General features: G+C 37.8%; 1 protein-coding gene across 6 annotated transcripts in view; it reads right to left on the reverse strand.

Annotated features, from left to right (window-relative positions):
• Window positions 1–1938: 1938 nt before the first annotated feature.
• Gtdc1 (glycosyltransferase-like domain containing 1) overlaps window positions 1939–11741 on the reverse strand; it is a 363306-nt gene continuing 353503 nt past the window's right edge. For all 6 annotated transcript variants that reach the window (XR_003952199.1, XR_003952196.1, NM_001362986.1 and 3 more), the window contains exons 9-11: window positions 8740–8810; window positions 7946–8037; window positions 1939–3061 (exon numbers count right to left, since the gene is read on the reverse strand). Coding sequence is in view for 4 of the 6 variants with exons in the window: in NM_001362986.1 (NP_001349915.1) it covers window positions 2978–3061; window positions 7946–8037; window positions 8740–8810 (247 nt within the window). In the remaining 2 variants the exon portion in view is untranslated. The remainder of the gene's footprint in view (window positions 3062–7945; window positions 8038–8739; window positions 8811–11741) is intronic.

Raw genomic sequence — 11741 nt, forward strand, 5'->3', positions numbered from 1 at the left:
AGAGTAGGTAAAAACAGGACATGCATCCAAGATAGTGCATTAAGTTTTTGAGAATGGTAGACCTTTTAAAAATGTTTAGAATAAAAACAAAACAAAAAACAACAGAACAACAAAAAAACAAAATAGAATTGCTTATAGAAGACCAAAAGTTCCAAAAAACTAAACCCAAAAAATCCAACATACTAAAACCCAGAAAATACTGGGGCTATTTAGCTTCTCCTTCTTTTTATTTTTTATTTTTTGTTTTGCTTTTCAAGACAGGGTTTCTCTGTATAGCCCTGGCTGTCCTGGAACTCATTCTGTAGACCAGGCTGACCTCGAATTCAGAAATCCGCCTGCCTCTGCCTCTCAAGTGCTGGGATTAAAGGCGTGTGCCACCACCGCCTGGCTTAGCCTCTCTTCTAAAACACTGATGAGTCTATGCACTCCCAGTTACTCCCTGACTTAGAGCATTGGCTGGCTTGTTAGAGCCAAACCCACCATGTCACACACAGTTATTGAGGAGTACATGGATCAACAAAGTTTGTATTATTTAGATGTAGAATATCGAATGTGACTTGTATAGTTTTTCTTCCGTGGGAACTACAATGTAGATTCTTACCCTGTGTGGAATGATGAGGACGGGGAAAACATAAGTTGATTTGGTTTACGAGTGAGGAGAAAAATCCCACGTAAAAGTTATATGGAATATCATTATCACAGTTGCCCAAAATCAGGAAAACAGGGGTAAGGATGGAGCTTGGTGGGTAGAGTTTGCCTAGCATGCATAGAGCTCTAAGTTCTAATGTCCTAATATCACATAAGCCATAGTGGTACAAATTCTAGCACCTGGAGGCTGAGGAAAGAGGAGAGGTGGCTCAAGGTCACTCTGGACTACAGAGTGAGATGAACTGGGGGAACAGAAGACTCTATTTTGGAAAAAAATAAAACAGGGACTATTTAAATATTTGGGACACACTCTCTGAAGACATTTAGTTTTTTCCCCATTAATTAGTTAAAAAGCACCATAGAAAACCTCTGGGAACTAAGCATTCTTTCTTGGCCACTTGTGAAAAACATCTTTTTGATTGGATCATTTCATTAGAGAATATAAACCTTGGTCAAGAGGTGTATCGACAAGCTTCTTATTTACAATGGTATCTTCTGTTTTGCTCTCAACTGAATCATTCCTACTTTATTCTGAATTCCAAAGTCTTCGACAGGAAGGGGCTTCTGAGAGTTTCTGGGCCCTTTATTTTATGTGCAGGGTGGGGTGGGGTATCTTAGTCTAGTGACTTCCGAGTAGTCAGGGACAAGCCAGTGACACAGTGGCCCCCACATGCAATGGTTCTCGTAGCAGGTGAGAATGACTTTAATCACAGACATCTGGTGGTTTCCTCTGCTTCCATCTCCTGCTTTGAAATCTGCAGCTCTCAGGAATTTCTTTCCTGGTTCACTGCACTACATGACTCTTTTTACCCTAGGACTGTGTGTGGCTCCCCAACCCTGATTGATTTTCTGATTTCTATTTTGATACCTATCACATGGGCTCTGTAGGACTTCAGTGCAACCATCTGCCCCATCTTGGATGCCTGTTAGACCACCCAGCTCCTCTAGAGAACAGGGTTGGCCCTTGCCTAGCTACCTCTCTCTGGCTTTCTTCTTCTCTGCCTCCCAAGTACAGTATATAGAAGCTATTCATTTCAATAGCCAGGGAAGCTACAATTTACCTGTTAGTAAACAGAAGATGGTTTATCAACAGACTTTACCTTAATGACTACAAATGTTTACCTCCTGCTTTCCAGAATGCAAAGAAAGTCTTGGAAATGTCATAATATGTAACAAACATTTGCAACACAGATCCTTGTTCATCTTTACAAGAGACAATTGTTTTCTGTCTTCACTGACACAAGAAAACAGTAAGAAACAGATAGGTGCACACACTTAGACGCAAATGAATATGCTAATTAAAATTGCAGCGGGCAGTTTATTAAAAATGTATTTTACAATCCAGCCATTTAAAACATCTTTACACCAACAAACAGAGCAAGAATCGTAAGTGACTTATCTCAAGAAGAATATATTTATAGTTGGATACAAGTATTTTGAAGAATTTTGTACCAAATTATGTTTTGTTATAAGCATTCTGATTTTTCTATTTTTACCCACAGGGAAAAAATTTTAAAACAAGTATCTCGTGTTCATTTTATGGATGAGAGGACTTCACTCACTGAATCTGCCATGTTTGTCCGAATTCCAGCTGTTTATCTTGCAAGTTTCTTTAAGATTAATTCAATGCAAATGGAACTCTGAGAATCATGGGAATACCTGCCAGAGCCCTTATTAATGCCTTCACTTAAACACTCCTTTGCCAGAGAGTCATTAATTTGCTAAAAGAAAAGTGCTACAGCAGCCCTTTGCCTACAGCAGCTTTGAGATGGCTGCCCAATTAGTTCAGTAGCATTCTGATCCTCTTTCTAGGCCCCGTGGCCCTTTGAGGACACAAGAAGGCTCCGATGATAACCTGGCAACCCAGGTAGAAACTCAGCCAAGTGTGAGTGTTTGAAGCTGCAGTTTGGCTGCCATCGTGTCGGCAGAAAGAAAGAATTCAGGCTCCGTGTCATCCAGTACAAAGGATAAAAACGGATTCAACCGGAAATTCAATGTGGCACCACATATGGGATACATGAGTGCGGTTATACAACAGGCCACAGATTTTTTTTTGAACAGTCTCCTACATGTGATGCCGAGGACATGTGTAACCATCATAACGTCTCTAGGAATCTGTATTTAATTTGAGTTGGGGTGGTGGCAGGGATTGGAGATCTGAAGCCGCCACAGGTTTGTGGCAGATGGCTCTGTGTCAGCTATGACAAGCAGCCAGGCTCGGCTTCCTCTGCAGATTTTCTTTTCTCTCTGATCAGGTAAATATGGGCACACTCTGGAAAGTTCTTCAGATTCTGCCTTAGGCTGCAAGTTTGCGACTTAGCCCCATCTGTCACAAATCTTCCCTGGGTTCTGTTGTGAGCAGAGACCTGAATTTACCATGTAGGGCTGCCCAAGAAAATGGAGCCACTTCACCCTGTAACAAGGGGGAGGAAGAGATTAGAAAGCAGTGAATAAGCACAGGCCCCGAGACAAGAGGATGCGGAAACTCCTGCTGCAAACTTGCTTCATCTCTCCAACTCTTACCCCAAAGCCATCAAGTCCCATCACCCCAAGAACACCTGGCTTCCGACTGCTTTAGTGTCACTGCATTTTAACCATGAGAGGACTCTGCTGCATACATTTCCTGGTTCATGCCATAGATGGTTGCTCTTAGAAGTTTACCACCTGTCTTAACTTTTATACACAAAAGGTACACAGTACTTTTAATACACAGCTTTGCCTATGTGAATTCTACTCTTAAGCAGCAAGGACACAAGACAAATGTCTTTACTAGTACATGGAATTTATAAGGTGCTTCACATTTCCAAGTGGGTTTTATTCATTATTTCATTATAGCACTTCCTCGGGGAAAATGCTATTATGGTTGAAAGAAAAAAAAAAATCCAGATCTGCAGATGAGTCACGAACTTGCAGATGAGGCCAAGAACTTACCTATGGAGAAAGACGAATCTCAACCAAGGAGAACTGGCCAAAACAGGGCCAGACCACAGAAAATCATGGGAAGGGAAGGGAATGAAAAAGGAGGGGAGAGGAAGAGAAGGGAGAGGACGGAAGGGTAGGGGAGACAGGAAAAAGGAGAGTGAGCTGTAGACTGAGAATTGGCATCGCAGTTCCCAGGTGTTGCTGAGAGATTTTCCGTCGTTAAGATATCACTATAGACCTTTGCGTTTTCTTAGAAAAAAGTAAGATTTCAGAGCAGTGCTGACGCTGCTGGGAAACACCTTGTCCATATTTAGACTATGAATTTAGACTATGAATGTCTCTCGAGGGGAGCTCAGAAGCAGCATGGCTGTGGTTTGGATGGCTGGAGCTTGACAGAATGAAGACAACTGCAAATGGCTTTTCTGGGCACTGGGTCTGCTTTGTAAGCATAATCATTGTTTGGAATTAGTTTTAGACAAAAATCTGAAAATTCTTTCCTTCAAATAATAGATTTTATAAGTTTCAACTGTTGAAAAACTTAAAAAGGACAGAGTAAAAATCAACAGTTACCTTCTGAAAACCTTAAGAAACTCCTGGACACTCTTAAAAAGTAAAAGACATGGCCTTCCTTTTCCCTGATATACAAGCACACACAAAAACATACACACACATAAGACACACATTCATAGACACATGCACATACACAGACACACGCAGATACAGACACACACCCATAAACATACACATACAGACATACCCACAGACACTTGCTTATATATAAGCACAGACACATGTGTGCGCATGTACACGCCACATACACTCAAATCCCACTGATTTTTGTAAATCCAAGCAAGGGAGGAACAGGATAGACGTGAAGCCTGTGCTGTCAGTCCAGGTGATGTCTAACTTATATACCAGCTCCATTATGTTCCTGTTCTATTTGCAATACGATAGTAAGGGTACTGTAGAAGTCAATACACCTTGCTCTGTTGCACTAGAAATTTGTTTATAGTAGCTGAGTGGCCTAGAGGGGCTCTTATTGTGAGGGAAGTACATGGTTAGTGTAATTTCCTACCTGGAGCAAGACACAGCTTAATGTTAGAAGAAAGTTTCAGTCAAAACCTGTGTGTAATTCATACATATAAACTTTTTTATAAATTTATTTATTTATTTATTTTTAAGATTTATTTATTTATTATATGTAAGTACACTGTAGCTGCCTTCAGACACTCCAGAAGAGGGCATCAGATCTTGTTACAGATGGCTGTGAGCCACCATGGGGTTGCCGGGATTTGAACTCTGGACCTTTGGAAGAACAGTCGGGTGCTCTTACCCACTGAGCCATCTCACCAGCCCACATGTAAACTTTTTAAGAAGAGGTTTTTCGATTATTTTAGATAAAAAAGCTTTAGATTTTATGATTATCAAAAAAATATTTACTTTTTACATGTATTAGATTTTTCCAATGATCATGCATGCCTGTGTGTATGTGTGTGTATAAAAGAGAGAGAGGGGGGAGGGAGGAGGAGGAGACAGAGACAGGGAGAGATACACACACACACACACACACACACACACACACACACATGCAAACATAGATACATATATACATATAGAGGTATGGCCTAAAATCCTCCAGGTGACAAGGTCATAGGGCTCTAATGCAGAAAGTCTTTTTAAGAAACAAAGGAACACCAAGAGTGAATCAGTTGTGTCTGCTTCAAATCCTGCTGAAAGTGACAGCCCCCACACTCTCAGTCATATTGAATGTGTAATGTTTTGTATAAGAAAATTCATATTTTCTCAGATATTAGTGATAATTGTATCTAAAATTAGTATTTTCTTGTATGAAAATATGAATTTTCTTATATGAGGTTATGTTAATTCATATAAAGGAATTATATATTAATAGTCTTACCGCAGTCATTACATTTCTAAGTCTGACTCCTTATGAAAAAGTCTACTCTAAGATAAACTCTAAAAGGTACAAAGCCCGAATGATTTTATCAAGAGAAGGTGTAAACCGTAAGAGGGACAGACTGATGATTCCGTGACCTTCTGTGCTTTCGGATCTCAGCAGCACAAGCTTTATAAAGCAAAACAGAACTGTCCAGTGGAAGGGAGAGTAAAAGAGGAGAAAAGAAAAGACTTTTAAAAGCCCTTGCATTCTTTTCACAAGCACACAAAAGGTGCTCTGCCCTTGCATAAGATAAGTAGGCTATGGACGCTGCCCCGCAGGGAAATGAGTCTGGCTTATCCAGTGAGAGTGATGCTACCTGCGAATAAACGCGAACAGGCAGCCACACCTGTGATCCACGCTATCTTTCCATTACATTCACTCCTACTCCTATGACCTATGTTACTCTAACACAACAAACTTGAGACCATTCCTAGCATTGTTTAATCTAGTGCCTCTTAATGGGCCATTTGTCTTAAAGCTCTCAACTATTTGTAATTTCAGATATATTTCTTTAAATTTGGAGAGTAATTTTTAGATAACAATTATCATTAATATCTATCAATGAGGCCATATACAAAGGTGTAGCATAGATTTATAATTACAATGCATTGAAGAATACATAAAACATACATGTAAATTCTTATAGGTTAGTAATTTAGGAAACATTGAGTTGTGGGGTTTATCATGTGAAGGCTGGAGCTTCCCATCAGCGCTAAAATGGTGCAGCTCAAGTATGAGTTATTTTTTAAGTACGTGAAGAATTTTGTATATTAACATTATACACCAAGCTAACATTCCTTCAGATTTTTTTCTATTTATTTGTAAAATAAACACTATATCCCAGAAGGGTGGCAATTCTATTGAAAAAGGTCAGCTAGAAATCTGTTTCCTTTCAAACCACAGACAACTGTTGCAGGACCTTGTGAAACAGTTGAAGACTCAGATGTAGGAAAACAGGGTTAATAGGGTTTGACCCTAACCAACATTAAAGCAAATACATTTGATGATAAAACATATCTGTAAACATTTTATCAAAAATTCTCCTGAAGCATAACAAAAAATTGGTATTTTAACTGGGAACTTACTGAAGTAGGTTCACAGCACAAACATAACTTGAATCCACTTAGGCCAAAACATCTGTTTCCTTAACTTTCATGATCTTCATGTTCTGCCTGCCTATCCCACTGGGATTGACCGATGCATGTTGTATGAGAACACAAGTACGACTGAACTGTGGAAGGAGCACACACTGGGGCAAACCTTGAGGGCCTAGACTCTTTGGAGGCTTCACAGGCACGATGCAACAGTATCCACTACGGGAGCCACACTGAAGCCTGGAACTGTGCAGTCAGCATTTTAAACTATCATGAGCTACCTTCTGAACCATCGCCAAGTTAATAGACAATGAAAGATAATGAGCTTGAAATTGGGTGTTAAATTGCATTTTTGGTTCTCTCCCTTTTTGCTGAAGTTTAACTGTTTCCTGGAGAAATAAAGTCATGTTTTCATGCATCACTCTGTAAACATGTATTTTAGGCCTTGAAACAAGAGAGGGGAAAGGCAGGAGTGTATTTCATGCTGAAGGTTATATATTAACAAAGGAAATTAGAAGTTTCTGAATTATAAAAGAACTAGATTGTAAACTACATTAGCCTTAGAAAAAATGAAGACACTACGGTCAAAGTCCATCAAAAGGTGAATTATTCATGGCCTGGAGCTACCTCTGAAACCCAGAAAGCAGACCCCACTTCAGCTCCTTACAGTGTTGTGGGGGCTCTTTGTGCTGTTTCACAGTGTAAGAGGCTGGACTCAGGTAAGGCGAGAGGGACTGCTGAAGGTACTATTGATATGAACCATTTGCCTTGACATTTTCAGCTAAGACCCATGGACCTGACTCTAAATAAATGGAATTTTTAAGTCTCATTTTAACCAGAATGAGGGGAATACAACTTTTGAAAGGTGCCTTTAAAGCAGTTCAAAAACCAACAACAAACTTCACTAATGTCATTCAGCTAAATTTTTGAGGCCTTAAGATTTCATTATGATGGGAAGAAAGGCTTATTCTTATTAGTATAATTGTGGAGTCTTCCCTTCACTTCCTTTTAAACTAATGAGTTACATTAATCCAGGTTCATTTTTATAAGCCTCTTGAGGCTAAATGTACAGGACAGTCATCTTAGAAAACAATAAATTAAAAAGCAAGCATGTAGTGTGCATGGAGTGCACGTATTTCCTAAGACCTAGGTTAATACAACTGGCATGCAGTTTAATTAATCCTTGTTAGTGTAACAACCAACACCCCTCCCTAGCATGTTTCCTTTAAACATTAGTATGTTAATTAGATGTTTTTTTTTTAAATTTTCTTTGTACTTAAATGTGGCATTTCTAGCACGTAAATTTCTTCTCAATAGCTACCTTATAAAGATGTTTTCTTATAATATCTGGCCTCTTGCAGAAACTCTTGAGCCGTTTTGAAAGCTGTTCAGGTGTGGAATACAGATACTCAGCTGCAGGAAAAACAGATACATTTTTAATGAAACAAAAACCTCAAAGCACACACTCGATATTAGTCACTTTACTAATTAAAAATGCATATTGCTCTGTGCCGCCTCATGTTTTACATTATTTAAGCATGATTTTATAAGGTTACCTCAGCTCACAAGGATGTTTAATGCTAAATAAGACTGTGTAGTTGTGCTGTTTAGACATCTCCTCTGGGTGATTAAAATACATTATTCTAATGCAGCACAATGCATATGTGATATATTTAGTGATGAGAATTTTTCAAAGAACCAGTACTGTAGCTGTACGTACTCTGTACAACAGTTGCATATTATTAACTAGTCAATTGTTTAAAGAATTTGGTATGACTTTCAATCCTCGAATTTTCTCTGTGTATATCATTAAAAAAAAAATCTGTTAGCAATTGCAGCAGTACTGACCTGCTTATAAAAATCCGTCATTATGAGATGTGTATGCTAACAATAAAGAATGCTATTTGAAAACTTGCTTTTTTTGTTATCTTAAAAGAACAGATGGTAAATATAAGCTTACTCTAATGTATTAAAACACATAAAATTTTCCTTAACACTAACATGTTGACTTGCCAAATAAACAATTGCTCCTACTTAAGTTTATTTTCAAACTTTTAGTTTAGCATGAATCCTGTATTAAATCACAACAAAGAAAAAGCACATGAAAGCAGCTACCTGGAAAGATCTCAGGATAGACCAAGGCTTTGGGACAGAGTGGGTAGCAGCCACAGTACACAGCTTCCAACCTGCAGAAATGTCAGAGAGAGGACAGGAGGACAGCAGGCGTGAGCATTACAGTCAGAAGGATCTGTCTGTCTAAGACAGCAGTGAGAGAGAGCCCAGAGCTCCCCGGGACAAAAATCATGCTCGGCTGGCTCCTAACCGCCAGAGCTGCTCTTTGCGGGAGCCTATTGACCATACCCGACTTTGCTGGGACAGAACCCGCAGCATATGCTCTGTTCACTGAATTCATCAAAGCGCAGCGCTGCATTTTTGTTGTTTCTAAAATACTGTTTAACACATTTTATAATCAGCAGATAAACACATTCAACAACATGGAAAAGTATGGACAGCTTTTCTTAATAATGCTGCAAAGACTCAGAATGTTCATTTTTCAAAAAATGTTTAAATAAAATAGCAAATACTTTAGCAGGGAAGCCGTAGAAATGATCGAGGCACTTTTAAAGCAGCAGAAAAAATTTACAATCTGTTGTGATGGGCATTTTCAGTTCAAGCTCGTGCTTGGAAACAATTTGTTATTATGCAGATGTAAAACTCTCCAATTGTGGAAAAACTCTTGTTCAGATCATTTTAATGAACATTTTGCTCTTCTGACTGAAAATCAGCTTACTTTCTATTTTATCAGAATAGTTTTACTACTAAACAAACACAAAGTTCTGCATTGAGAGTCTTCCTAGGGACTATCTCTGCGAGTTTTCTTCCTGTCCCAGGGGTAGGGGGCTAAGGAGAGGGAAGGCATTGCCCCTTGCAGTCCTGCTAGGTTTGCATAATGGCTATTGATTTGACGTATCACAAACCTTGAAGATACCACTGTCATTTCTGTTGGCTAGAAATTATGCAGTGAAATTCAAAACACTCTTTAAAATATGTTTATTTTATGAGAAACTTTGAATTGCATCCAAAATGTTGACCAAAGGCGGAATTTATTTTGAACTGCAGATTTTTTTTCAGTCCAAGAATGATCTGAAGTCATGTCAATGTTTACCTTGTTTATTTACAGTGACAGAGTACATGCAATTTAAACTGTTTTTAAGTGGGTGATGGTGTCCCTATTTTTATGATGTTAAACTGAAATTAGTTTAAAGAAAAAGTATTTACTTTGAGCTACAATTTTTGGAAAAATACTAAGTTGTTACCAAACACAATAGAAATGCAAAGGTTTTAGTTACCAATTATCAACTGCAGAAGACAAGCTATCTCACCCTTTCCTAAATGTATAAGTATGATAAGCACAGCTCTATGTTACCCTGTGCTGTAGTACAAATCATAAAACAAAAAACTTTTGAGAATGTCAACCTTGATGCACTTCACAAACCATAAAAAAAAAAAAGCAAGCCCAGTGCCTGAAGTCACTCAGTTCTAAAACGCTGTGCCAACGGAAACGCGAATACACATAAACAGTCTCTTATAATCACATAAAGTTAAGGGTAAAGTCACAGGCATGTCGGAAAGTGCAGATTATCTGCTTTTCAATAATGGATTTGAATTATTCTATACCCAAAAAGAAAATCACAGGCTGATTTTCATTTTGAGTCATCATATGAGTATATACCATACTATTTCCAAAATGCCTCTACCAATTAAAACATCATACAATAAGACAGGAACAGCATTATTTGATATAAGAGGGAAAATTAAACAACAATAACAACAACCTAGATTTTAGTTTTTATTTGCAAATAATCTAATTCATACTTAAGGTTCTAACTTATTCAACAACCAGAACAATCTCTTTTGGCTAGTTTTGACTTGTTAAAATACTAGTGTTAATATTTAGCTTGAGAGTACATTTTAAAATACATGATCAAATCTATAATATTTAAAAATAAATCACACATCATACTCATAAGTTCCTCATATTTTGTTATTCTGAAAACACTCCTGATAATACAATTATTCATCATTTCGATCCTTATGCACTACCAGTTAAATAATAAATAGGGTTCCAATTGATCTATTGTTAAAATGACTAGTAAATGACCTTTTTATTCCAATTAACAAATCATCAGCTAAATCTATGAATCTTAATATTCAGATCTATTCACTTCAATTCATACAATTTATCTGCAAATAGTTGTTGGGCTTTTGATTCTAAATATAATTAGCTGATAATTTTGCTTGGCTGAATTACTTTTCTGGAGGGCCTGCAAAGGCTCTCAGTCGCATTATCTAGCAATAATGAATCTGATAGGTGAAATTTTTTACTGTAATGAGGATGAGACACAGTTGTGACACCTGAGTCTACTAATAACAGAAGACTGCTAATTATCGACAGCACTTTTTTTGTGTGATGCAAGGAGAAAAAAAATCCCTCATTATTAAAAAATAAAAAGTTACAATTATAAGTGACACCGGAGGAGAGTAAATAAAATGGAGTGATTAAAACATCGCTGCTTTAAGGGTGTTTTTAATTAAGTGGAAATGCTAATGTTGTCATACTTAGCAGATGGGATTAAAATTAGTTATTGTAAGTAACTCATATTTTATGTTATGGTTTCCACAGCATGTCTACAAGATCTAAGAAAGTGATACATTCCATAAGACATTTTAAAAATGAAATTCTCATACTCTTTACAACTCATAATAATGAACATCATGAATAAACTATTGAAAAAAATCCTGCCAAGGATTTTACCATAGTGACTTAACTAGCAAGGAATGCAACCATAATTTACTGGACTGTTCCAGTCTCTCTGATGGTATGCCTTTTGCTTTGCTGATTGCTGCATTCCCTATTTCATTCACACTCAACAAAAACAAAAGTTTGGGATTTGGGAATTTGGCCAACATCAAATGTGGTGTCAAGAAGGTAGGGCCTGGATACAAGGAGAGCTCATGGCCACCCACTAAGGTGATGTTCTAAGCTAAAACAGAGGATGCGTCATGCAACTGCAGATAAAAACCTAATTGCACACTTTCTCCTACTTTATTTGTGT

This window comes from Mus musculus, chromosome 2 (assembly GCF_000001635.26).
Source record: "Mus musculus strain C57BL/6J chromosome 2, GRCm38.p6 C57BL/6J".
Classification (NCBI taxonomy): domain Eukaryota; kingdom Metazoa; phylum Chordata; class Mammalia; order Rodentia; family Muridae; genus Mus; species Mus musculus.